This window comes from Sapajus apella, unplaced genomic scaffold (genome assembly GCF_009761245.1).
Source record: "Sapajus apella isolate SASKATOON/1434 unplaced genomic scaffold, GSC_monkey_1.0 scaffold38, whole genome shotgun sequence".
NCBI lineage: Eukaryota > Metazoa > Chordata > Mammalia > Primates > Cebidae > Sapajus > Sapajus apella.
The window spans coordinates 6,582,970-6,606,544 of NW_022436978.1; the positions used below are offsets into that span (position 1 = coordinate 6,582,970).

At 39.4% G+C, this 23,575-nt stretch overlaps 1 protein-coding gene across 8 annotated transcripts in view; it reads left to right on the plus strand.

The window, feature by feature from the left end:
- The window catches only part of ACAP2 (ArfGAP with coiled-coil, ankyrin repeat and PH domains 2), a 164,231-nt gene that overhangs the window by 67,756 nt on the left and 72,900 nt on the right, over positions 1–23,575 (plus strand). Inside the window, exon 1 of one of the 8 annotated variants that reach the window (XM_032298205.1) lies at positions 16,779–18,407. The exons of the other annotated variants lie outside the window; for them this stretch is intronic. Within the exon in view, the coding sequence (XP_032154096.1) occupies positions 18,402–18,407 (6 nt within the window). The 5' untranslated portion in view covers positions 16,779–18,401. Of the gene's footprint in view, positions 1–16,778; positions 18,408–23,575 lie in introns of those variants that run through there. 8 annotated transcript variants of the gene reach the window in all.

Sequence of the window (23,575 nt, forward strand, 5' to 3'; positions counted from 1 at the left end):
TATGTATTTTATTTGTTTTTGTTTTTGAGATGGAGTCTTACTCTGTTGCCCAGGCTGGAGGGCATGATCTTGGCTCACTGCAACCTCTGCCTCCTGGGTTCAAGCGATTCTTGTGCCTTAGCATCCTGAGTGGCTGGGATTTACAGGTGCCCACCACCACGCCCAGCTAACGTTTATATTTTCCGAAGAGATGGGGTTTTACCATGTTGGCCAGGCTAGTCTCAAACTCCTGACCTCAACTGATCCACCCGTCTTGGCCACCCAAAGTGCTAGGATTACAGTTGTGAGCCACTGTGCTTGCTTTAACTCATATGTTTTTTATAAGATGTGAACACACATGACTTTTTCAGAGCAGGTCATCTATGCCACATTCTACTAGATATTAGAGTTGGTTTGAAGATTACTATTCTAGAATTTAAGAGGTTTTGGTGACTCCATTGATGATACTTTTGGATTGTAATTTGCTGTTGGTATAAGGAGCTTGGAATATTTATTTGATTATTACTTTCCTGAATGCAAGTTTAAAATTGATTTGCTACATCCATTCTATTAAAATATATGACTCTTTTGGCTTGAATTAATAATGTTTTTGAGACAGGGTCTTTCTCCGTTGCCCAGGCAGTAGTGTGTTCATAACTCACTGCAGCCTCAAATTCGTGGGCTCAAGTGATCCTCTTGCCTCAGCCTTTTTGAGTAGCTGGGACCACAGGCCTGCACCACCATGCTCAGCTAATTAATTTTTTTGTAGAGATGGGATCTTGCTATGTCATCCAGGCTGGTCTCGAACTCCTGGGCTGAAGTGATTGTCCTGCCTCAGCTTCCCAAAGTGCTGAGATTACAGGTGTGAGCCACTCTAGCTGGCCAGTATTTTTCTTTTTTGTACATTTGATTTTTCAATTTAGAGCTTTATATTAATTCACTCAACAGATGGTTTTAGGCAGTGAGAACATGGTAGTTTCAGTTTTTCCCAACTCCCTCATCTCATGGCACAGTTTGAAAATGATAGTCATGTTCGTATGGAACACTGGAGAAAACTTCAGGGGGAGATAAGGGCACCTATCTGGATGAAAACATTTTAAGTTTCTTCTTAATGGAATCATGTTTTTAGAAAACAGTGTTAGGGAAGATATTATGTATTGAATGTGTATAACACTTCCAGATATTTTATTTTTATTTTTTGAGACAGAGTCTCACTCTGTCACCGAGGCCAGAGTGCAGTAGTGTGACCTTGGCTCACTGTATCCTCTCCCTCTTGGGTTCAAGTGATTCTCCTGCCTCAGTCTCCCAAGTAGCTGGGATTATAGGTGCCTGTTCCCACACCCAGCTAATTTTTGTGTTTTTAGTAGAGATGGGGTTTTACCATGTTGGCCAGGTTGGTCTCAAACTCCTGACTTCAGTAATCCACCTGTCCTGGCCTCCCAAAATTCTGGGATTATACAAGCGAGCCACCATGCCTGGTCCAGATATTTAAAAAAATATTTTCATGAGAAAGTTGAGCTTGCTTCTCAATAAACATAACTTAAAAAAAAAAAAAGAATCTTCTGCGTGAAATATTTTCAAGCAACTCCTGGTCAAGATTTAAAATTGATGATCCTTTCAAATTATTGGTCATTGCTAATGGAAACTGCCCCTATAGGCATATTAGTGAAAGGCGGTGGAATACTTGTTGCCCTTTTCCCCTAACTCTCAGCAACTCCTGTTTCACATATAATTAGAACTTAAATAATTTAATCTCCTTAAGTTGTATTTCAAAGAGGCAGTCATTTATAAAATGGAATTGCTCTTCTTTTTCTCTGATTGACATAAGTAATGCTTAAATTTTCTGGGATAAATTGGATTTTTTTTTTCTTGAGATGGAGTCCTGCTCTGTTGCTCAGGCTGGAGTTCAGTGGCATGATCTCGGCTCACTGCAACCTCCACCTCCCAGGTTCAAGTGATGCTTGTGCCTCTGCCTCCCTAGTAGATGGGACTACAGGTACTCACCACCACACTCAGCTAATTTTTTATTTTATTTTTTGTATTTTTAGTAGAGACGAGGTTTTGCCATGTTGGCCAGGCTGGTCTCGAACTCCTGACCTCAAGTGATCCACCCATCTTAACCTCCCAAAGTGCTGGGATTACAGTGATTGACCTGGATGGATTTTGAATAAAAGAATGAAGGCCTTCTACAGGTTTACACAGAAGTTGCTCTGCCTCTTCCCCCTTCTGCCTACTTTTAATAATTTTCTTTTTGAATTCAGATGATAGCACTGACTCACTTAATGACTCATTTTTAGCCTCATGTTTCCAACAGTTTGAATCCATAAAGTTTGTTAGTATATGTTTTTTGTTTGTTTGTTTGAGATGCAGTCTTGCTCTGTTACCCTGGAGTGCAGTGGTGCAGTCTCTACTCACTGCAACCTCCCCCTCCTGGGCTCAAGCAATTCTCCTACCTCAGCCTCCCAAGTAGCTGGGATTATAGGTGCCCATCACCATGCCTGGCTCATTTTTGTATTTTTAGTAGAGATGGGCTTTCACCATGTTGACTAGGCTGGTTTCTAACTCCTAACCTCAAATGATCGCCTGCCTTGGCCTCCTAAAGTGTTGGGATTACAGACGTGAGCCACTGTCCCAGGCAGTGTATGTTAATTGTCAGATTTTTTTTTTTTTTAAAAGATGGGTTTTCACCATGATGGCCAGGCTGGTCTTGAACTCCTGACCTCAGGTGATCCACCCACCTCAGCCTCCCAAAGTGCTAGGATTAAAGGCATGAGCCACTGTAACTGGCCTAACTGTCAGAAATTTTAAGGACTGCTTCATGTAAGTTCATCAGATAACAGAGTGCTAGTTAGTAAAGCCATTTTTTAAGTCAGTAACTAGTGTTAAATTTGCAAGTTGAGAATTATTTCTTCCAAGCGTTGAATTCTACTTTTAATTCATAAATTTTAGAAAAGTTTGTTTCCTGGAAGTCAGTACACTTTTGTATGAAATAGAATATAGTGATATTCTCATAGTATTTCTTTGATGATACTAAGTGTTTAAATATTCTTAGATTTATTTATCATTTTGATAACATTTAATCTGTGATTAATATATGTCATCTCTACATGCATACTTTTATGTATGAAAGATCCTCTGTGAAATGTTTTAGTAGATCATCAGAGTTTTCCAAATAAATTTTTTATTTTTATTTTTAAGTAAACTTCTGGGCTGAATCCTCCCACATCAGTGTCTTCAAGTGCTGGGATTACAGATGTGAGCCACTTCGCCTGGTTCCAAATAAATTCTTACTGCCAATTTACATCTTGCAGTCATTGCTAGCTACACTATCAGTATGCAAAATTATCATATTGCCATTATATCTTTTTTGTTTCAAAGTTTTTCTTCAGCATTTTGACTTTTATCATTAGCAGTGTCTTTAGGTAGTTTGCAAAACAGTCAGTGCTCTTCCAAGATAATATATTCAGAGTTTATTTTGTTTTGAGACAGAGTTTTGCTCTGTCACCAAGTTTGGAGTGCAGTGCATAGCTCACTGTTGCCTCATTCTGGGCTCAGACTTATGCCTCAGCCTTCCAGGTATAACTATGCCAGGCTAATTTTTTATTTTGTAGAGAGGGGGTCTTGCTGTGTTGCCCAGGCTGGTCTTGAACTCCTGAGCTCAAGTGATGTTCTTGCCTCAGCCTCCCAAAGTACTGGGATTACAAGGTGTGAGCCATTGTGCCTGGTCTTTTTTTTTTTTTTTTTTTTTTTTTTAAAATATAGAGATAGGGTCTCACTGTGTTGCCCAGGTTGCTATTGAGCGCCTGTGCTAAAGTGATCCTCTCTGGGACTCCCAATGCTGAGATTAGAGGCGTGAGCCACTGTGTCCAACCTCAGGTTTTTTTTCTGCTATTAACTTGAGCACAGTTACTGATGTGCAGAATCATCACTCAGCAATGAAAAATTTTTGATACAGTATTTAGGATTGGTCATTATGGCTGTGTTTATCAGGCATGCCATAAAATGTTATTCTGTTATTGAAATGTGGCACCTTTTCTATTTCTTTTGCTGCTTTGGAAATTAACAAAGTTCTTGACAGTTTTTCTTGTAGGCTGGTACATTATATAATTCTGCTACTGTATGCGCCATTCTGGCTATAGCTCTTGACTGAATAATCTTGTAGTTAGCTTCTTGATCTGATATTATTGTAACTAATCTCATAAAATTGTGTCTTATTTTGTGTTTGCAGAGGCTTAGAGTACAAGTATTTTTCTGTATGAATGTGTAATTTTGCATTCTTAAAATATTTCAATGTAAATTTTATTGAAAGATTATAAAATTCAGAATTTTGGGCTGGGCGTAGTGGCTTATGCCTGTAATCCGAGCACTTTGGGAGGCTGAGGCAAGTGAATCACTTGAGGCCAGGAGTTTGAGACCAGCCTGGCCATGGCAAAACCCCATCTCTACTAAAAATAAAAAAATTAGCTGGGCTTGGTGGTGTGTGCCTGTATAATCTATATAATCAGCTACTTGGAAGTCTGAGACATGAGAATTCTTGAGCCTGGGAGGTGGAGGTTGCAGTGAGCTGAGATCACACTGCTGCGCTCCAGCTTGGGCAACAGAGGAAGACTGTCTCAAAAACAAAACAAAAAATCATTTTTTTGGGAAGCATTCCTCTTGAAAATCAGCATAAGACAAGGATGCCCTCCCCCACCACTCCTATTCAACGTAGTATTGGAAGTCCTGGTCAGGGCAGTCAGGAAATAGAAGGAAATAAAGGACATCTAAATAGGAAGAGAGGAAGTCAAACCATCCCTGTTTGCAGACGATGTGATGCGACATCTAGAAAACCCTATAGTCTCAGCCCAAAAACTCATTCAGCTGCTAAACAACTTTAGCAAAATTTCAGGATACAAAATCAACATATAAAAATTAGTAGCATTTCTTTTTTATTTTTGAGACAAAGTCTCGTTCTGCAGCCCAGTCTGTAGTGCAGTGGCGCAATCTCACCTCACTGCAACCTCCGTCTTCTGGGTGCAAGCGATTCTCCTTCCTCAGTCTCCTGAGTAGCTAGGACTACAAGCGCGTACCACCACACCTGGCTACTTTTTTTTTTTTTTTTTTTTTAATTTTTAGTAGAGATGGGGTTTCACCATGTTAGCCAGTATGGTCTCAGTCTCCTGACCTCATGATCCACCTGACTTGGCCTCCCAAAGGGATTACAGGCGTGAGCCACCGCGCCCGGCCTCAAATCAGTAGCATTTCTGTACACCAACATCCAACCTGAGAGCCAGCTCAGGAACACAATCCTGTTGATAGCTGCCACAAAAAGAATAAAATACCTAGGAATACAGCTGACCAGGGAGGTGAAAGGTCTCTATAATAAGGATTAAAAACACTGCTCAGAGAAATTAGAGATGACACAAACAAATGGAAGAACATTAAATGCTCATGGATAGGTAGAATCAATACTGTTAAAATCAGCCCAAAGCAATTTACAGATTCAGAGCTATTCCCATTAAACTACTAACGATATTCTTCACAGAACTAGAAAACAACTTAAAAAAAAATTCATTTGTAATCAAAAAGTTCGAATAGCCAAGATAATCCTAAGCAAAAAAAAAAAAAATTAAAAAATAATAGAGCCGGAGGTATCACGTTCCAGACTTCAAATTATTATTTTTTTAAGACAGAGTTTCACTTTAGTTGTCCAGGCAATGGCTCAATCTCTTGGCTCACTGCAACCTCCACCTCCCAGTATCAAGCAAATCTCCTGCCTCAGCCTCCTGAGTAGCTGGGATTACAGGTGCCCACCACCACGCCTCGGTAATTTTTTGTATTTTTAGTAGAGACGGGGTTTCACCGTGTTGTCCAGGCTAGTCTTGAACTCCTGACCTCAAGTGATTCACCCACCTTGGCCTCCCAAAGCGTTGGGATTACAGGCATGAGTCACCACGTCTGGCCCAGACTTTAAACTATACTACAGGGCCACAGTAACCAAACAGCATGGTACTAGAACAGAAACAGACACATAGACTAGTGGAACAGAGAAGAAAGTTCAGAAATAAGGCTGCAAACAAACAATGGAGAAAAGGATTCCCTATTCAGTAAATAGTGCTGGGATAACTGGCTAGCCATATGCTTAAGATTGAAACTGGACCCCTTCTTTACCCTGTATACAAAAATCAACTCAGAATGGATTAAAGACTCTAGTGTATAATCCAAAACTATAAACACCCTGGAAGAAAATCTGGGAAATACCATTGAAGACATAGGCCTTGGCAAAGATACAGTGACAAAGATGCCAAAAGCAATTGCAACAAAAGCAAAAATTGACAAATGGGACCTAATTAAACTAAAGAGCTTCTGCACAGCAAAAGAAACTGTCAACAGAGTAAACAGACTACTGTAATGGGAGAAAATATTTGCAAACTATTCATCTGACAGTGCTGTGATATCCAGAATCTGTAAGGAACTTAAATTAACAAGCAAAAAACCCAGTTAAAAAGTGGGCAAAAGACATGAACAGACACTTCAAAAGAATGCATATACCACCAAGAAGCATATGAAAAGATGTTGAGTATCACTAATCACTAGAGAAATGCAAATCAAAACCACAATGAGATTCCATCTCATACCAGTCAGAATAGGTATTATTAAAAAGTCAAAAAATAACAGATGCTGGCAAAATTGTGGAGAAAAGGGAATGCTTATACACTGCTCGTGGAAGTGTAAATTAGATCAACCATTGTGGAAAGCAGTGTGGTGATTCCTCAAAGAGCTAAAAGCAGAACTGCCATTCAACTCAGCAATCCCATTACTGGGTATATACCCAGAGGAGTAAAAATCATTCTACCGTAAAGACACATGCACACAACTATTCATTGCAGCACTATTCACAATAGCAAAGACATAGAATCAACCTAAATGCCCATCAACGACAGATTGGATAAAGAAAATACACTGTGGAATACTGTGCAGGCATAAAAAAAGAATGCAATCATATCCTTTGTAGGAACGTGGATGGAGCTGGAAGCCATTATCCAAACTAACATAGGAACAGAAAACCAAATACTACATGTTCTCACTTATAAGTGAGAGCTAAATAATGAGAACACATGGACACAAAGAGGGGAATAACTGTCACTGGAGCCCTTGAGGGTGGAGGGTGGAGGGTGGGAGAAGGTAGAGGATTAGACAAAAATAACTTATTAAGTACTATGCTTATTATGTGGGTGATGAAATAATCTGTACGTCAAACTCCTATATGAGTTTACCTATATCACCTGCACATGTATCCAAACCTAAAATAAAAGTGAAATTAAAAATTAGGCATTTAGTAAATAAAACATTTAGTCAATGCCATAAATATTATGTGTGATCAGAAAATCAGATTAAAAAATTTTTTGAATCTCTAAAGGCCTACAATGTATTTAAAATGTTTTATGTATACTCAATTTCTTTAGAAATTTTTTTTGAATAGGAGTTATTATAAATGAAATTTAGCATAGAATTAAGAGTTTAGCTAATTTACACCAAAAGCCAATGATAAATAAAAATGAAGTATCAATTGAAAAATAATGAAAACAATTGTATTCTAATAGGAATCTGTAATACTAAATGATGATGCTATGGAAACAAGTTTGTATACCTTCATGGTTAGTTGGAAAAATGTGAAAAATAAACAGATGAAATGATAACACATAAATTGTGACTAAAAAAATGATAAATAGTTTTGGATGATTCAAATAGGAATGCAGGAGGAAGAATATAGCTTTGGCAAAGTCATAATTACTACCTTCAGAATTTACAGACAGTGGCTGGGATAACAACGCTTGTTATCTCAGCACTTTGGGAGGCTGAGATGGGTGGATCATTTGAGGTCAGGAGTTCGAGACCAGTCTGGCCAACATGGTGAAACCCTGTCTCTATTAAAAATGCAAAAATTAGCCAGGCATGGTGGCGCATGCATGTAATCCCAGCTACTTGGGAGGCTGAGCCAGGAGAATCGCTAGAACCCAGGAGGTGTAGGTTGCAGTGAGCTGAGATTGTGCCACTGCACTCCAGCCTGGGTGAAAGCAAGACTCAGTCTCAGAAACAAAAACAAAAATCTAGAGAGTTAACAGAGTCATACAAATAGTATCAAAATGTAATTTTGTCAGTTGTAGATTTTGGAATTATACTAAGTAGTTGGCAGCTTTAAAAATCACTGTAGAAACTTATAAACATCAATATCTTAAATATGGCTGTCAACAGCTCATCAGTAACTTTGACTGTTTAACAACTGCCCCAAAACTTTTGTGACTTGAAACAACCACCAAGTGGGGCTTGGAGCTTGTTCTGCTCTAGTTGGTGTTGGCTGGGTGGCTTGACTGGTTGAAAGAGTCAGCATGTTTGCTACCTTAGCTAGAGTGGCTGGAGTGGCTGGCGTTGGCTAAGCTGCTTTCACCCTCTGGAGTCTCTCATCTTCTAGGACTTCTCTCTGCATTTGACCTCTCTTCCCAGCAGGCTAGTCACACTTCCTTTTTTTTTTTTTTTAAATGGGGTGTCGTTATATTGCCCAGGCCCGTCACGGACTCCTGGGCTCAAGCTATCCTCCCACCTCTGCCTCGTTAAGAGCTGGGATTATAGACGTGAGCCACAGTGCCCAGCTAGTCAGACTTCTTAGTGTGATAGTTGGCCTTCACGAATGTGAAATCAGTGGGTACATGGTCTCTTAAAACCTGGGCCTAGAAGTCACATTGCATCACTTCTGCTACATCCTTTTGATCAAAGTAAGACTCAGAGCCACCCCAGATTCAGGATAAGGAAAATAAACTCTGCTGTGTAAGTGGGAGAGTGGCATCCACATGCAGGGATGGGAGGAATGGGTGGTGGTCATATATATAGGTAGCCTTTCAATACCTGATCTGTGTGTCAGGACACAGTGTTAGGAAGCTTGACAATAGTAAACTGGTCCACATTCCCCCAGAGTTTTATTTTTGTCATTTGAAGTGTAGCATAGAATTAAAAAAAATCTTCCCAGGTAATTCTGACATGCAGTAAAGTTTGAGAACCACTAGTAACGTTTGAGGTAAGTGATCCTTAACTAGTGGTGCCTGGACCAGCAGTATCAGCATCACCTGGGAACTTGTTAGAACTGTAGATTCTCAGAGCTCCCTCCAGATCTGCTGAATCAGAAACTGTAAGTTTGTAATCTGTGTTTGAGCAAGCCTTCCAGGTTCAATGTTACAATACATCAGAATGTATTGTAACATTTGAGAACCACTGTTGAGAGTTTGGCAACCCATGCATTGCAGGCCAAATCCAGCCCATTGCCTTTTTTTTTGGGTGGGGGCAGGTGTGCATATAAATTTTTTATTTGAACACAGCTATGTTCTTTTGTTTCCGTATTGTCTGTGGCTACTTTTACACCATAGCAGTAGGGTTGAGTAGTTGTGATAGAGGCCACATGACCCACAAGCTTAAATACTTATTACATCTAGCCCTTGACAGAAAAAGTGTGCTGATGACTGTTCTAAAGGCCTCCTTTATTTTTGCTCACTTATGGGGACTGTATCTGCCATGACACACCCTGAAGAGTGGTCCGTCCTTTTAACGTTAGTGAATGTGACTTAGTGATTTAGCTGCCTTTGATGAATTCTCAGCAAAGTGGTAGTGGATGAACCAGGTTGCAACACAGGCTAATTAAAACCAGATTGTGAATAAGAAGCAGGCGTTAGTAATTTTTAAAGCTCCCCAGGTCATGCCAGTATGCAGCCCAGTTGAAGAAACAGTGGATTGTTCCCTGTAAATAAGCCACCTGGAGATGTTGGTAAATGCAGATTCAGATTCTGCACTTCTAACAAGACTGGGGTGTTCTAGAGATTCTGTAGTTGTAACCAGCTCCCAGGTAATGTAGATGATGTTCGGTCACACCTGGCAAGCTTTTAAAATACTGATTCTGGAGTCTCAACAGTGTTTCTAATTATTGCAGTGTCTGTGTATTTAAAAGTTGCCCAAGTTATTTCAATGTGCAACCAATTTGAGAACCCCTGAGTAGAGCAGTTTGGTACCAATGTTTGTATGATAGAATCATCTAGCAAATTTGCCAAAAATATACAAGCAGCCTATGTTTCTTCAACAAGATTGGGTCTTTGTATTTTCTTTTAGCTTTCCATGTGATTTTGACAGAAACCTAAGCCAGTGGAGAACTACTGCCTTAGAAGAAGGAAGAAAGGGTTTGGAGAAACGGGATTAGTACAGGTAGAGGGGCGGGACACGGTAGCTCACGCCTGTAATCCCAGTGCTTTGGGAGGCCGAGGTGGGTGGATCACTTGAGGTCAGGAGTTCGAGACTAGCCTGACCAACATGGTGAAAACCCTTCTCTACTAATAATACAAAAATTAGTCGGATTTGGTGGCACATGCCTGTAATCCCAGCTACTCAAAAGGCTGAGGTAGGAGAATTGCTTGAACCCAGGAGGCGGAGGTGGCAGTGAGCCAAGATTACGCCGCTGTATTCCAGCCTAGGCAACAGAGTGAGACACTGTCTTTAAAAAAAAAAAAAAAAAAAAGAGAGATTACTACAGGCAGAGGAAGTAGAGTGGACTAAGTAATATTCATTTACATATTGGGACCGATTCCTGATGATTGCAAAGAATAGTCCTCTTCATTGATTTTAGGCCTATTATAGGCCTAATGAGATTAACCAAAAGATCCAGTGAATCTATAGTGGCAACAGCCATGTCATTGCCCTTTTCTATAGATTCTGGAAAGGACAGGAATGATTATGTCATGGAGAATCATCAGAAGAGAGTGCTGTGGTAGATAAGTAATATTTATGTGTGTTGTTAGAGACAAGGTTTCTCTCTGTCACTCAGGCTGGAGTGCAGGGGCATGATCATAGCTCACTGCAGCCTTGGGCTCCTGGGCTCAGGGAATTTTCCCTCCTCTGGATGGCAGGTGCACGCCACAATGCCCTGTTAATTTTGTTCTTTAAAACAATATTAAAAAAATTTTTTTTTATTTAAAATGCCTGTGGGTGCATAGTAGATGTGTATATTTAGGGGATATGTGATACGGGATATTTTGATAATGTGTAATAATTGTATCCGGGTAAATGAGGTATCCAACCCCCAAGCATTTATCCTTTGTGTTACAAACAATCCAGTTATACACCTTGTTATTTTAAAATGTGAATTAAATTATTTTTGACTGTAGTCACCTTGTGCTAGCGAAGACTAGGTCTTATTCAATCTTTTTTACTATATTTTGTACCCATTAACCAGCGCCATGTCCCCCTACCTTCCTCCACCTAGCCTTCCCAGCCTCTAGTAACCATCATTCTACTCTTTATGAGTTCAGTTGTTTTAATTTTTACCTCCTACAAATAAGTGAGAACATGCAAGGTTTATCTTTCCGTGCCTGGCTTATTTCACTTACGACCTCTAGTTTCGACCTCTCGTTTCATCCATGTTGTTGCAGATGTCAGGATCTCATGATTAATTGCTGAGTATTTAATTTTATTTGTAGCAGTTGTAAATGGGATTACTTCCTTGATTTCTTTTTCAGATTCTTCATTGTTCAGGCCTATGGAAATGCTACTGATTTTTGTACGTTGATTTTGTATCCTGCAGCTTTACTGACTTTATCAGTTGTAATAGTTTTTTTGGTGGAGTCTGGGTTTTTCCAAATGTAAGGTAGTATCATCTGCAAACAAGGATAATTTGACTTTATTCTTGCCAATTTAGATACTTTTTATTTTCTTATTGCTTTAGCTTAGGACTTTCATAATATGTTGATTAACAGTAGTGACAGTGGGCATCCTTGTATTCTTCCATATCTTAGAGAAGGCTTTCAGTTTTTTCCCATTCACTATTACACCAGCTCTGGGTCTGTTGTATATAGGCTTTATTATGTTGAGGTATGTTTCTTCTATACCCAGGTTTTTGAGAGTTTTTATCATGTTGAATTTTGTCAAATGCTTTCTCAGCATCAATTGAAATCATCATATGGTTTTTGTCCTTAATTCTATGTATCAAATTAATTGATTTACATATGTTGTGTGAATCATCCTTACATTCTTGGATTAAATCCCAGTTGGTAATCCTTTTAGTGTGTTAGTTAATTCAGTTTGTTCATATTTTGTTGAGGATTTTTTCATCAGTGTTTATCAGAGATACTGGCCTGTAGTTTTGTGTGTGTGTGGTTATTTTTTATGCATCTCTGTCTGATTTTGGTATCAGGGTAATAACTCGCCTCATGGAGTGAGTTTGTAAGTATTCCCTCCTTTGCTGTTTTTCAGAATTGTTTAAGTAGGATTGGTATTAGATCTTCTTTAAATGTTGGGTAGAGGCCAGATTCGGTGGCTCACGCCTGTAATCCCAGCACCTTGGGAGGCTGAGGTTTGCAAGTCACCTGAGGTCTGGAGTTCAAGACCAGCCTGGCCAACATGGAGAAACCCCATCTCTACTAAAGATACAAAATTAGCTGGGTGTGGTGGAGCATGGCTGTAATCCCAGCTATTTGGGAGGCCGAGGCAGTAGAATCACTGGAACCTGGGAGGTGGTGGTTGCAGTGAGCAGAGATTTGCACCATTGCACTCCAGCCTGGGTTTTCTAATTTGTTGGCACATAATTGTTCATAGTAGCCTCTAATGATCCTTTGAATTTCTGCAGTATGAGTTATAATGTTTCCTTTTTTATCTCTGATTTTTTTTTTTAAATTTGGGTCTTCTCTCTTTTTTTTTAGTCTGGCTAAAGGTTTGTCAGTTTTTTAATCATTTCAAAAACCAACTTTTTGTTTTGTTGATTTTTGTATTGTTTTCTTCTTTTAAATTTCTTTTATTTCTGCTCTGATCTTTATTTATTTTCTTCTGCTAACTTTAGGTTTAGGCTTGTTTTCCCTTTGCTCTTCTAGTTCTTTAAGGTGCATCATTAGGTTGTTTATTTGAAGGTTTTTTTGTTTTTTATGTAGGCTGTTACAGCTATAAACGTCCCCCTTAATTCTGCTTTTACTGTATCCCATAGGCTTTGGCTTGTTATGTTTCCATTATCATTTGCTTCAGTAAATTTTTCAGTTTCTTTTTCTTTTGAGACGGAGTCTTGCTCTGTTACCTGGGCTGGAGTACAGTGGTGTGATCTCTGCTCACTGCAACCTCTGCCTTGTGGGTTCAAGCCATTTTCTTGCCTCAACCTCCTGAGTAGCTGGGATTACAGGTGCATGCCACTACACCTGGCTAATTTTTGTATTTTGTAGTAGAGACGGGGTTTCACCATGTTGGCCAGGCCGGTCTCAAACTCCTGGTATCAAGTGATCTACCTATCTTGGCCTCCCAAAGTGTGGGGATTATAGGTGTGAGCCACTGGGCGTGGCCCAGTTTCTTCCCTAATCTCTTCTTTCACCCACTGGTCATTCAGGAGCATATTGTTTAATTTCCATGTGTTTATGTAGTTTCCAAAATTCCTCATTATTAATTTCCAGTTTTATTCCATTGTGGTCAGAGAAGATACTTGATATTATTTGTTTTTTTTTTTTTTTTTTTTTTAGTTTCTTACCACTTGTTTTGTGTCCTAACATATGGTCTGTCCTTGAGAATAATTCATGTGCTGAGAAGAAAAATGTGTGTTGTACACTCCTTCAGTGAAATATTCTTAAATATTTATTTGGTCTGTTTGGTGTCTAGTGCAGATTTTTTTTTTCTTCTTTTTTTTTTTTGAGATGGAGTCTTGCTCTGTCACCCAAGCTGGAGTCCAGTGGCATGATCCTGACTCACTGCAACCTCCACCTTCTGGGTTCAAATGATTCTCTTGCCTCAGCCTTCCAAATCGCTGGGATTACGGGCATGTGCCACTACACCCTGTTAATTTTGTATTTTTAGTAGAGATGGGGTTTCACCATGTTAGCCAGGCTGGTCTCAAACTCCTGATCTCAGGTGATCCGCCTGCCTTGGCCACCCAAAGTACTGGGATTATAGGTGAGAGCCACTGTGCCTGGCCAGTAATGCAGATTAAGTCTGATATTTCCTTGTGGACTTTGTGTCTGGATGATCTATCCAATGCTGAAAGTGGGGTTTTGAAGTCTCCAGCTATTATTATATTGGGGTTTATCTCTCCCTTTAGTGCTAATAATATTTGCTTTATATCTTGGTGCACCAGTATTTGGTACATATATAATTACACTTGTTATGTTCTTTTGCTGAAGTGAACTCTTTATTATTATAATGACCTTCTTTGTCTCTTAAAATTTTTTTTGGAAGTCTGTTTTGTATGATATAAATATAGTGACTTCTGTTACTTTTTGTCTTTTTTTTTTCTGTTCCTTTTTGGTTTTCATTTGCATGGAATATCCTTTTGCATTCCTTTATTTTCAGTTTATATGTGTCTCTTTAGGTGAGATGTGTCTCTTACAAGCAACAGATTGTTTCTTTATCCATTCAGCCACTCTTTGTCTTTTGATTGGAGATTATAGCCCATTTACATTCAGTATTATTATTGATGAGTAAGGATTTACTCCTGCCATATTGTTATTTGTTTTTTGGTTGTTTTGTTATCTTCTCTTCGTGTCTTTCTCTTAGTGAAGGTGATTTTCTCTGCTGTTAGGTTTTATTTTCTTACTTTTCATTTTTGGTTTATCACTTATTTGTAGATGGGAGATTATCATGAGGCTTGCACATAGTACCTTATGGCTTATGCGACACTGACTGCATAAACAAACTAACAAAAAGAAAACTAATAAAAATTCAATACTTGGCTCACGCCTGTAATCCCCGCACTTTTGGAGGCCGAGGTGGGCAGATCACGAGGTCCAGAGATTGAGACCATTCTGGCCAACATGGTGAAACCTCATCTCTACTAAAAAATACAAAATTAGCTGGGTGTGGTTGTGCGGGCCTGTAGTCCCAGCTACTCTGGAGGCAGGAGAATTGCTTGAACCAGGGAAGCGGAGGTTGCAGTGAGCCAAGATCACGTCACTGCACTCCAGTCTGGTGCCTGGTGACAGAGTGAGACTCTGTCTCAAAACCAAAAAAACAATACTTTAACTTTGTGTCCTCACTTTGTAACTTTTTGCTGTTTCTATTTGTATATTATTGTATTGTCTCTGTTGAAAAGTTATACTTATTATTTTTGGTCTGTTTATCTTTTCATCTTTCTATTACTACTTAGGAGTAGTTTACACAGCACAATTTCAGTGTTACAGTATTCTGTGTTTGTTTGTGTACTTACTGTCACCAGTCAGCCTTGCACCTGCAAATGATTTCCTCTTGCTCATTAACATCCTTTTTTTTTTCCAGAATGAAGGACCTGCCTGTAGCATATCATGTAGGACAGGTCTGATGATGAAATTCATCAACTTTTGTTTGTCTGGGAGAACCTCTATTTATCTTTCATGTTTGAAGGATATTTTTGTTGCATATGCTACTCTAGAGTAAAAATTTTTTTTGCCAGGACTTTACATATGTCATGATGGTCTCTCCTGGCCTGTAAGGTTTCCATTGAAAAGTCTGCTGCCAGATGCATTGGAGCTCGATTGTGTTGTTTCTGTTCTTGTGCTGCTTTTAGAATTCTTTTTTATCCTTAGTCTTTGAGAGTTTGATTATGAAACTAATAATGGGTTAAATCTACTTCGTATTCTATAACCATCTTATACTTGAATATTTGTATGTTTCTCTCAGTTTCAGAAATTTTCTGTTATTGTCCTTTTGAATAAACTTTCTGTTTCTCTCTCTCTTTCTACCTCCTTTTTAAGGCTAGTTACTCTTAGATTTACTCCCTTGAGACTATTTTCTAGATCTTATAGGTATGCTTCATTCTTTTTTATTCTTTTTTCTTCTCTATTTTCAAACAGGCTCATAAATCTCATGAATTCTTTCTTCTGCTTGATCACTTCTGCTATTAAGAGACTCTGATGAATTCTTTAAATGTCAAATGCATTTTTCAACTCAAGAATTTCTGTTTCGCTTTTAAAAATTATTTTAATTTCTTTGTTAAATTTATCTGATAGGATTCTAAATTTCTTCTCTGTTATCTTGAGTTTCATTTGAGTTTCCTCAGAGCAGCTATTTTGAATTATCTGTCTGAAAAGTCATATACCTCTGTGTCTCTGAGATTGGCCCCTGGTGCCATATTTAGTTCTTTTGATGAGGTTATGTTTTCTTCGATGGTCTTGATGCTAGTGGATGTTTGTCAATGTCTAGGCATTGAAGACTTAGGTATTTATTGTAGGCTTCATAGTCTGGGCTTGTTGTACTCATCCTTCTTGAGAAGGCTATCCAAGTATTCAAACCTACTTGGTTGTTGTGATCAAAGTTTTTGTTCACTACAGCTGTATCTGCATTAGGGCACCCCAAGCCTAGTAATGCTGTAGTTCTTGCACACTTACAGAGATACCAGCTTGGTGGCTGATATAGTTAGGCTTTGTGTCCCCACCCAAATCTCATCTTGTATTATCCCCAATAATCCCCATGTGTCAAGGGAGAGACCAGGTGGAGATCATTGGATCATGGGGGTGGTTTCCCACATGGTTTTCTGGTGATAGTGAGTACATTACATGAGATCTGATGGTTTTGTACGTGTTTGGTAGTTCCTTCTGTGTTCATGCTCCTTCCTGCTGCCTTGTAAAGAAAGTTCCTGGCTATCCCTTCACCTTCTGCTATGATTTTAAGTTTCCTGAGGCCTCCCCAGCCATGTGGAACTGTGAATCAATTAAACCTCTTTCCTTTCTAGATTACCCAGTCTCAGGCAGTTCTTTATAACAGTGTGAGAATGGACTAATACTGTGGTCTTGGATAACATCTGGAAGAATTCTCTGGATTACCAGGTAGAGACTCTTGTTTTCTTCCCTTACTTCTCCAAAATGAATGCAGTCTCTCTTTTTCTGGCTAAGCTGCCTGGAGCTTGGAGAGGAGTGACACGGCAATCCTGTTGCTACCATCATTGAGACTGTACTTGGTCAGATCTGAGGCCAGCAATGCACTGTGTCTTGCCTACATCCCACTGTAGCTATTACCTGCCTACAACCTGTGTTCTTTCTAAGCCTTCAGGCTATATACAATTAATATTTCAAGAGTGACTGAAGCCAGCCATTCTTGTGTATTTCCCTTCAGGGTGGTGAATTCCTCTGGGCCCTGGACAGGTTCAGAGTTACAGAGATACCGTCTGGGAGCTAAGACCTGAAATCAGAAACCTTAGAAATTTCCCTGCGGCTCTATTCAACTATGTTTAAGCTGGTACTGAAATCATAAGACAGAGTCCTTCCTATTTTTCCTTTTCCTTTCCCCAGGCAGTGGGGTCACTCCATGTGTCCACCTCCACACAGGGCCATGGGGAGTATTGCCACATGTTCTTAAGTGAATATTATCCCTGTTCACTTAAGGCCCAAGGGCTCAGCTTTTCGTGAATGTTGCCATTCATGAGACTCACCCTTCAGGGCAGTGAGCTCTCTTCTGGCTTAGAATAGGTCCAGAGGTACTGTCCATTGTACTCTGGAATCGGGTACCCCAGGAGCCCACATAGTGCTCTTCCCAACTATGTTTGAGCTGGTACCTAAGCTGCAAGACAAAATTCCCTTTATTTTTCCCTCCCCTTTTCTCAAGCAGAAGGAGTCTCACCTCGTAGCCACCATAGCTGTGAATATGCTGGGTTCACACCTGAGTCCCGCATGTCTCAGAGTCTTAGCTGAGGCCCACAGTGTGTATTATTTGCTTACTGCTCGTGATTATTCAAGGTCTAAGGGCTCTATAGTCAGCAAGTGATGAATTCCTTCAGTACTTGATCCTTCCCTTCAAGGTAGCAGGTTCCCTTCTGGCCCAGGTTGTGTCTAAAAATGTCATCTGGGAGTTAGAGCCTAGAATGGGGACCTCACAACTCTGCCTGATGCCTTATTCAAGTGTGGCTTGAGGTGGTATTTATGTTGCAAAACAAAGTCCTGTTTATTTTTCTCCTCTTCTCAAGGAGAAGGAAGGAATCTCTTTTGGAGCCGGGAGCCTTGCTGCCTATGGTTGGGGGATGTGTGACACAAGCACTCCCTTAGCCACACCGGCTAGTATCTCACTAGGCCATGTCCCTCCAAGTCCACTGGCTCCGAGCCCAGCACAGCACTTTAACTTGCCTAGGAGTTAGAGTCCTTGTGATCTAGCTACCTTTTAATGTTATTTATGACCTCGGAGCACTTTGGCCTGTGGTGGTGAGGCTTGCCAAAACTCAAGTTCCAACCTCCAAGCTGTGTGATTGTCCTCTGCCTAGGGCTGGTCTAAATGCTCCATTCATTTTCATCGGCTGAGTTCTGCCTGGGGTTGGCAGCACTGCGTTCCAGGGTGTAGTCCCACAGTTGCTGTGCTCTTCTCCCATGCGCGCCAGAAATTCTTCCTCTGTGCCATGTGGTTGCTACGAGCGGATGGGGGAAGGCTGAGGTTAGCAATTCAAGACTGTCTTTTCTATCTTCTTCACTGCCTCTTTCAGCCATATGAAGGTAAAAGCATGTACTGTAATTGTTTACATGATTTTTGGTTCTTATGAAGGTACTTTTTATTACATGGTTGTCAAATTTGGTGTTCCTGCAGGGAGATCAATCAGTGGTGGCTTCTGTTTGGCCATATTGCTCTGCCTCTCATTGTAGCTTATTTTTATTTTTAATTTTTGTTACGAGGGAGTTTTGTTGATGTTCCCTAGGCTGTTCTCAAATGCTTTACTTCAAGTGATCCTCCCATCTTGGCTTCCCAAAGTGTTGGGATTACAGGCACGAGCCACTTTGCCTGGCCTGAATAGTATTTAAATAAATCACAAGGACTTTAAACCACAAAATGTCTACTTAGAGCAAAAGGCACCTTATTTGTAAGAACTGGAAACAGGGATAATGCTATTTATGGATACATAGCCTATTCTTTTACTAACCTTTCTGGATTAGATCTGCCATCTTTGATTTGCATCTTAGCTTTCATCCTTTCCTGAAGACAGTAGAGATAGTGTTGCCCTAAATGAGTTCATACATGTGTGAGGAATAACTTTAGTGTGAGCTGTTGGTTTTAAACAGTTATATATTATTCTGTGCACTTTTATAAGTTCATTTTATAATGCGCAGATTGGTCAACTGACATTTTTGATTATTTATAATACATATGTTGCTTGGAATAATACTGTTAATTTCCAGAAATATAAGTGAACCTTAGCTTTTCTGTTGGTGGCTTTTAAACTTTTTATGATAGGAAAATAAATGGTGTGCATTTTCTCCTGGGAAGGCATAGACTAGAGACTTAGATACCAGTAGACTAATTGAGGAATTTCTGTGTAGCAGTTTAGTATAGAAAAGAATTAGCTGTCCGTGAGGGAGGGCTTTTAAGAACAACAACAGCAACAACCACCAAAAAAAAAAAAAAAAAAGAGACAAATTAGCTATTAGGTAGCTGTGGCTTGAGATTGGCAAGTCAGAGACAGAACTGTTGCTTTATTAACAATGTACTTTTCATACTAATGGAAGAATTAAAGGTAGATAACCTAGATTATTGTGGCTGGGCGCACTGGCTCACGCCTCCAAATTCAACTCTTTGGGAGGTCAGGAGTTCGAAATCAGGCTGGCCAACATGGCGAAACCGCATCTCTGCTAAAAATACAAAACTTAGCTGAGTGTGGTGGGACACACCTGTAGTCCCAGCTACTAAGAAGGCTAAAGCACAAGAATTGCTTGAACCCAGAGGTATAGTTTGCAGTGAGCTGAGATCATGCTGCTGCATTCCAGCCTGGGTGATGGAGTAAGACTCTGTCTCCAAAACAAAACAAAACCAGTAAATAGCCCAGATTATTGACATCTAATTTCGTGAAATACTACTCATTCTATTCAAGTGTATAGAAAATTTAATTTTGGTAATGTTACGTTTTAAAGGCAATAGCATTCAGGACATAGGTGTGGGCAAAGATTTCATGATGAAGTCGTTAGAAGCAACTGCAACAAAAGCAAAAATTGACAAATGGGATCTAATTAAAGAGTTTCTGTACAATCAAAGAAACTGTCAGCAGAGTAAACAGACAACCTACAGAAGGGAGAAAATATTCGCAAACTGTTTATCTGATAATATTCTTATATCCAGAATCTATAATGATTTGCCATCTATGAATCTTCTTTGGTGAAGTGTCGTCTTTTCTTCATTAAAAAAATGGATTTGTTGGCTGGGTGTGGTGGCTCACGCGTGTAATCCTAGCCCTTCGGAAGGCCAAGGCTGGCAGATCACTTTAGGTCACGAGTTGATGACCAGCCTGGCCAATGTGGTGAAACCTCGTCTCTACTAAAAGATACAAAAATTAGATGGGCGTGGTGGCACACACCTGTAATGCCAGCTACTTGGGAGGCTGAGGCATAAGAATCGCTTGAACTCAGGAGGCAGAGGTTGGAGTGAGCCGAGATCATGCCACTGCACTCTAACCTGGGCAACAGCGAGATTCCATCTCAAAAAAAAAAAAAATAAATAAATAAAATAAAAATTTCTTTGTGTTTATTGAGTTGTATGTTTTGCAGATATTTTCTTCCCTGCTTTGGCTTGCCTTCTTCATTTTTATAGCAGTGTGTTTTAAAGATCAAACTTTTTTTTTAATGAAGTCAATATATTGATTTTGTTCTTCTCTAGTTTTCTTTTGTGGTCTGTTAAGAAATGTTTGCAGCCAGGCACGGTGGCTCACACCTGTAATTCCAGCACTTTGGGAGGCTGAGTTGGGTGAATCATGAGGTCAAGAGATCAAGACCATCCTGGCCAACATGGTAAAACCCCATCTCTACTAAAAATGCAAAAAAATTAGCTGGGTGTGGTGGCATGCGCCTGTAGTCCCAGCTACTCGGGAGGCTGAGGCAGGAGAATTGGTTGATCCAGGGAGGTGGAGGCTGCAGTGAGCCAAGATTGCGCCACTGCACTCCAGCCTGGTGACAGAGCGAGATGCTATCTCAAAAAAAAAAAAAAAAAAAAAAAAAAAAAAAAAAAAAAAAAAAAAAACTTTGCTTAACCCTGTTCAGCCTATTCAGTAAGTTTTTTTTTTTTCCTCAGGGTTTTCTTGTAGAAGTTTAGGTCAGTGATCTATTTCAAGTTAAATTTTATAAATGTCCCATGGTAAGGGTTGAAGTTTTCTTTTTTTCTTTATCGTTATTAAATTCTTTGCATCTTGCTCTCCAGCTTGTTTCATTATCATTTGCTCTATACATTTTCCCATCTTTATTGGCACCTTTTATATAAAAAAAAAATTGACCATATATATGGGTCATACCTGCTTTATTGATCTTTTTGCTTGTCTTTTTTCTTTCTTTTTTTTTCTGAGACAGTCTTGCTCTGTTTTCTAGGCTAGAGTGCTGTGAAATGAAAATGACTCACTGCCGTCTCCACCTCCTGGGCTCAAGTAATCCTCCTGCTTTAGCCTCCTGAATAGCTGGGACCAGAGGCATGTGCTACCACACCTGGCTAATTTTTGGAATTTTTGTTGAGATGGGGTCTCACTTTGTTGCCAAGGCTGGTCTGCAACTCCTGGGCTCAAGTGATTCTCTCAAAGTGCTGGGATTATAGATGTGAGCCATTGTACCCAGCCTTTGCCTGTCTTTATACAGTACCACACTGCATTGATTACTGTAGCTTTCATAGTAAGTCTTGAAATTAGGTAGTATGGGTATTCTAACTCTGTTCCTCTTTTTCAAAGTTATTTTGGCTTTCTGTGTCCTTTATGTTTTCATATACCATTTATAATTAACTTTTCAATTTCTACAAAAAAATCTTACTGAGATTTAGAGTGGGATTGCATTGTGTATATAGATCAATTTGATGTGAATCAACATTTTACTATTAATAAGTCTTCTAATCCAAGCAGTATATGTGTTTCTCAAAGTAGAGGGCCATGATTTTGTCTGTGTGTGTACGATTTTATCACTTTGACAATGATTGGTTAGTTGTTGTCCACATTGACTTTCGATAGATTTTTCAAAGTGGTGACAAGTACATAGGTAATCAGTGCATAGAGCTTGTTTGGTGAATGTTCAGCCCCATCATGTTTTCTGGACAACCACATGTAGGTACCTGTGGGATATTTCTTATTCCTTTGGTTCTGACAGCTCTGTTTTGCCTGGTGTCAATGTGCATATCTAGAGTTTCCATCTCCTTCATGGCAAGTTTCTGGATCTCTTTGAGTGCCTGAGGGGCATGCCTCTTGAAGCCCACTCCATGAATGTTGATGGTGTCTTCTTAGGTCACCACCTTACTGATAGCAGAATAATTCTTCTTCTTGCCACCCATCTTTGTGGAGCCATTTTCTGCTGGACCCAAGTTGGAAAAGAAGAGCATGAAAGATTCTCTGATTATTTACGTTTTCTTTAATTTCTCTGAGCATGTTTTGTAACCATCACTGTGAAGTCTTGCATATTTTTGTCAAATTTATCCTTAAGCTTTTTCTATTTGTTATTGTAAATGGTATTTTTTTTAAAGTTCAATTGCTAATTGGTCATTGCTGATCTATAGAAATACAACTGATTTTTGTATTTTGAATTTTTTTCTACAACCTTGCTAAACTCACTTATTCTAGCAGTTTTTTTCTGCAGATTCCATAGTGTTATCTGTAGAGCTGACCATAATATCTGTGGATAAAGACAATGTTATATTCTGACTTACTAATATGTATACTTTTAGTTTCTTGTACGATGGCATTGCTAGAATTTCTAGTGTAATATTGAATAGAAGTGATGAGTAGACATTCCTGGCCATGTTCCAGATCTGAGGGTGAAAGTAGCCTTTTGCCACTAACCAGGATGTTAGACACATATTTTTCATATGTCCTCTTTATTAGACAGAGGGAGTTACCTTATATTCCCATATTCTTGAGAGTTTTTAAAAATCAGGAATGGATGATTTTTGTGCAATGCATTTTGTGTCTATCATAGGAGAGAGAGGGTTGATTGCAGTGCAGTGGCATGATCACAGTTCACTGCAACCTTGAACTCCTGGGCTCAAGTGATTCTCTTACCTTAGCCTCCTGAGCAGCCAGGACTACAAGTGTGTGCCACCATGCTTGGCTCATTTAAAAAAAAAAAAATTATAAAGATGGGTCTTGGCATATGGCTCAGGCTAATCTTGAACTCTGGCCTCATGGGATCCTCCTATCTTGGGCTCCCAAAGTACTGGGATTATAGGGATGAGCCACCATGACTGGCCGTGATTTTATTTCCTGAGGTCAAGTTTAAATACAGTTAAATTAAAAAATCTTATTTGTACCATTCAGTTAATTTTGGCAAGCCCATCCACTTATGTAAGTCAAATCCTTTTTAAGATACAGATCATTACAATTACCTAGAAAGTTCTCCCATACCACTTCTTAGACAGTCCCAACCCATAATCCCAAAGGCAAGTCCTGTTCTGATTTTCTTCCATAAACTAGTTGTGTTCTTTCTGTAACTTTACATAAATAGAATCATATTGTATATATGTGTATCTGTGTGTGTGTGTGAGACTTCTTTCGCTTGGAATAACATTTTTGAGATTCATCTATATCGTTGCCTGTTTCAGTAGTTCTCTTTATTTAATGCTTTGTAGTGTAACTTAATATAATGTTATCTTTTTGCTTTATACCCTACTACATGGTCAATTTTCTTGAATGTTGTTAGTGTTTCTGAGAAGATTGGAT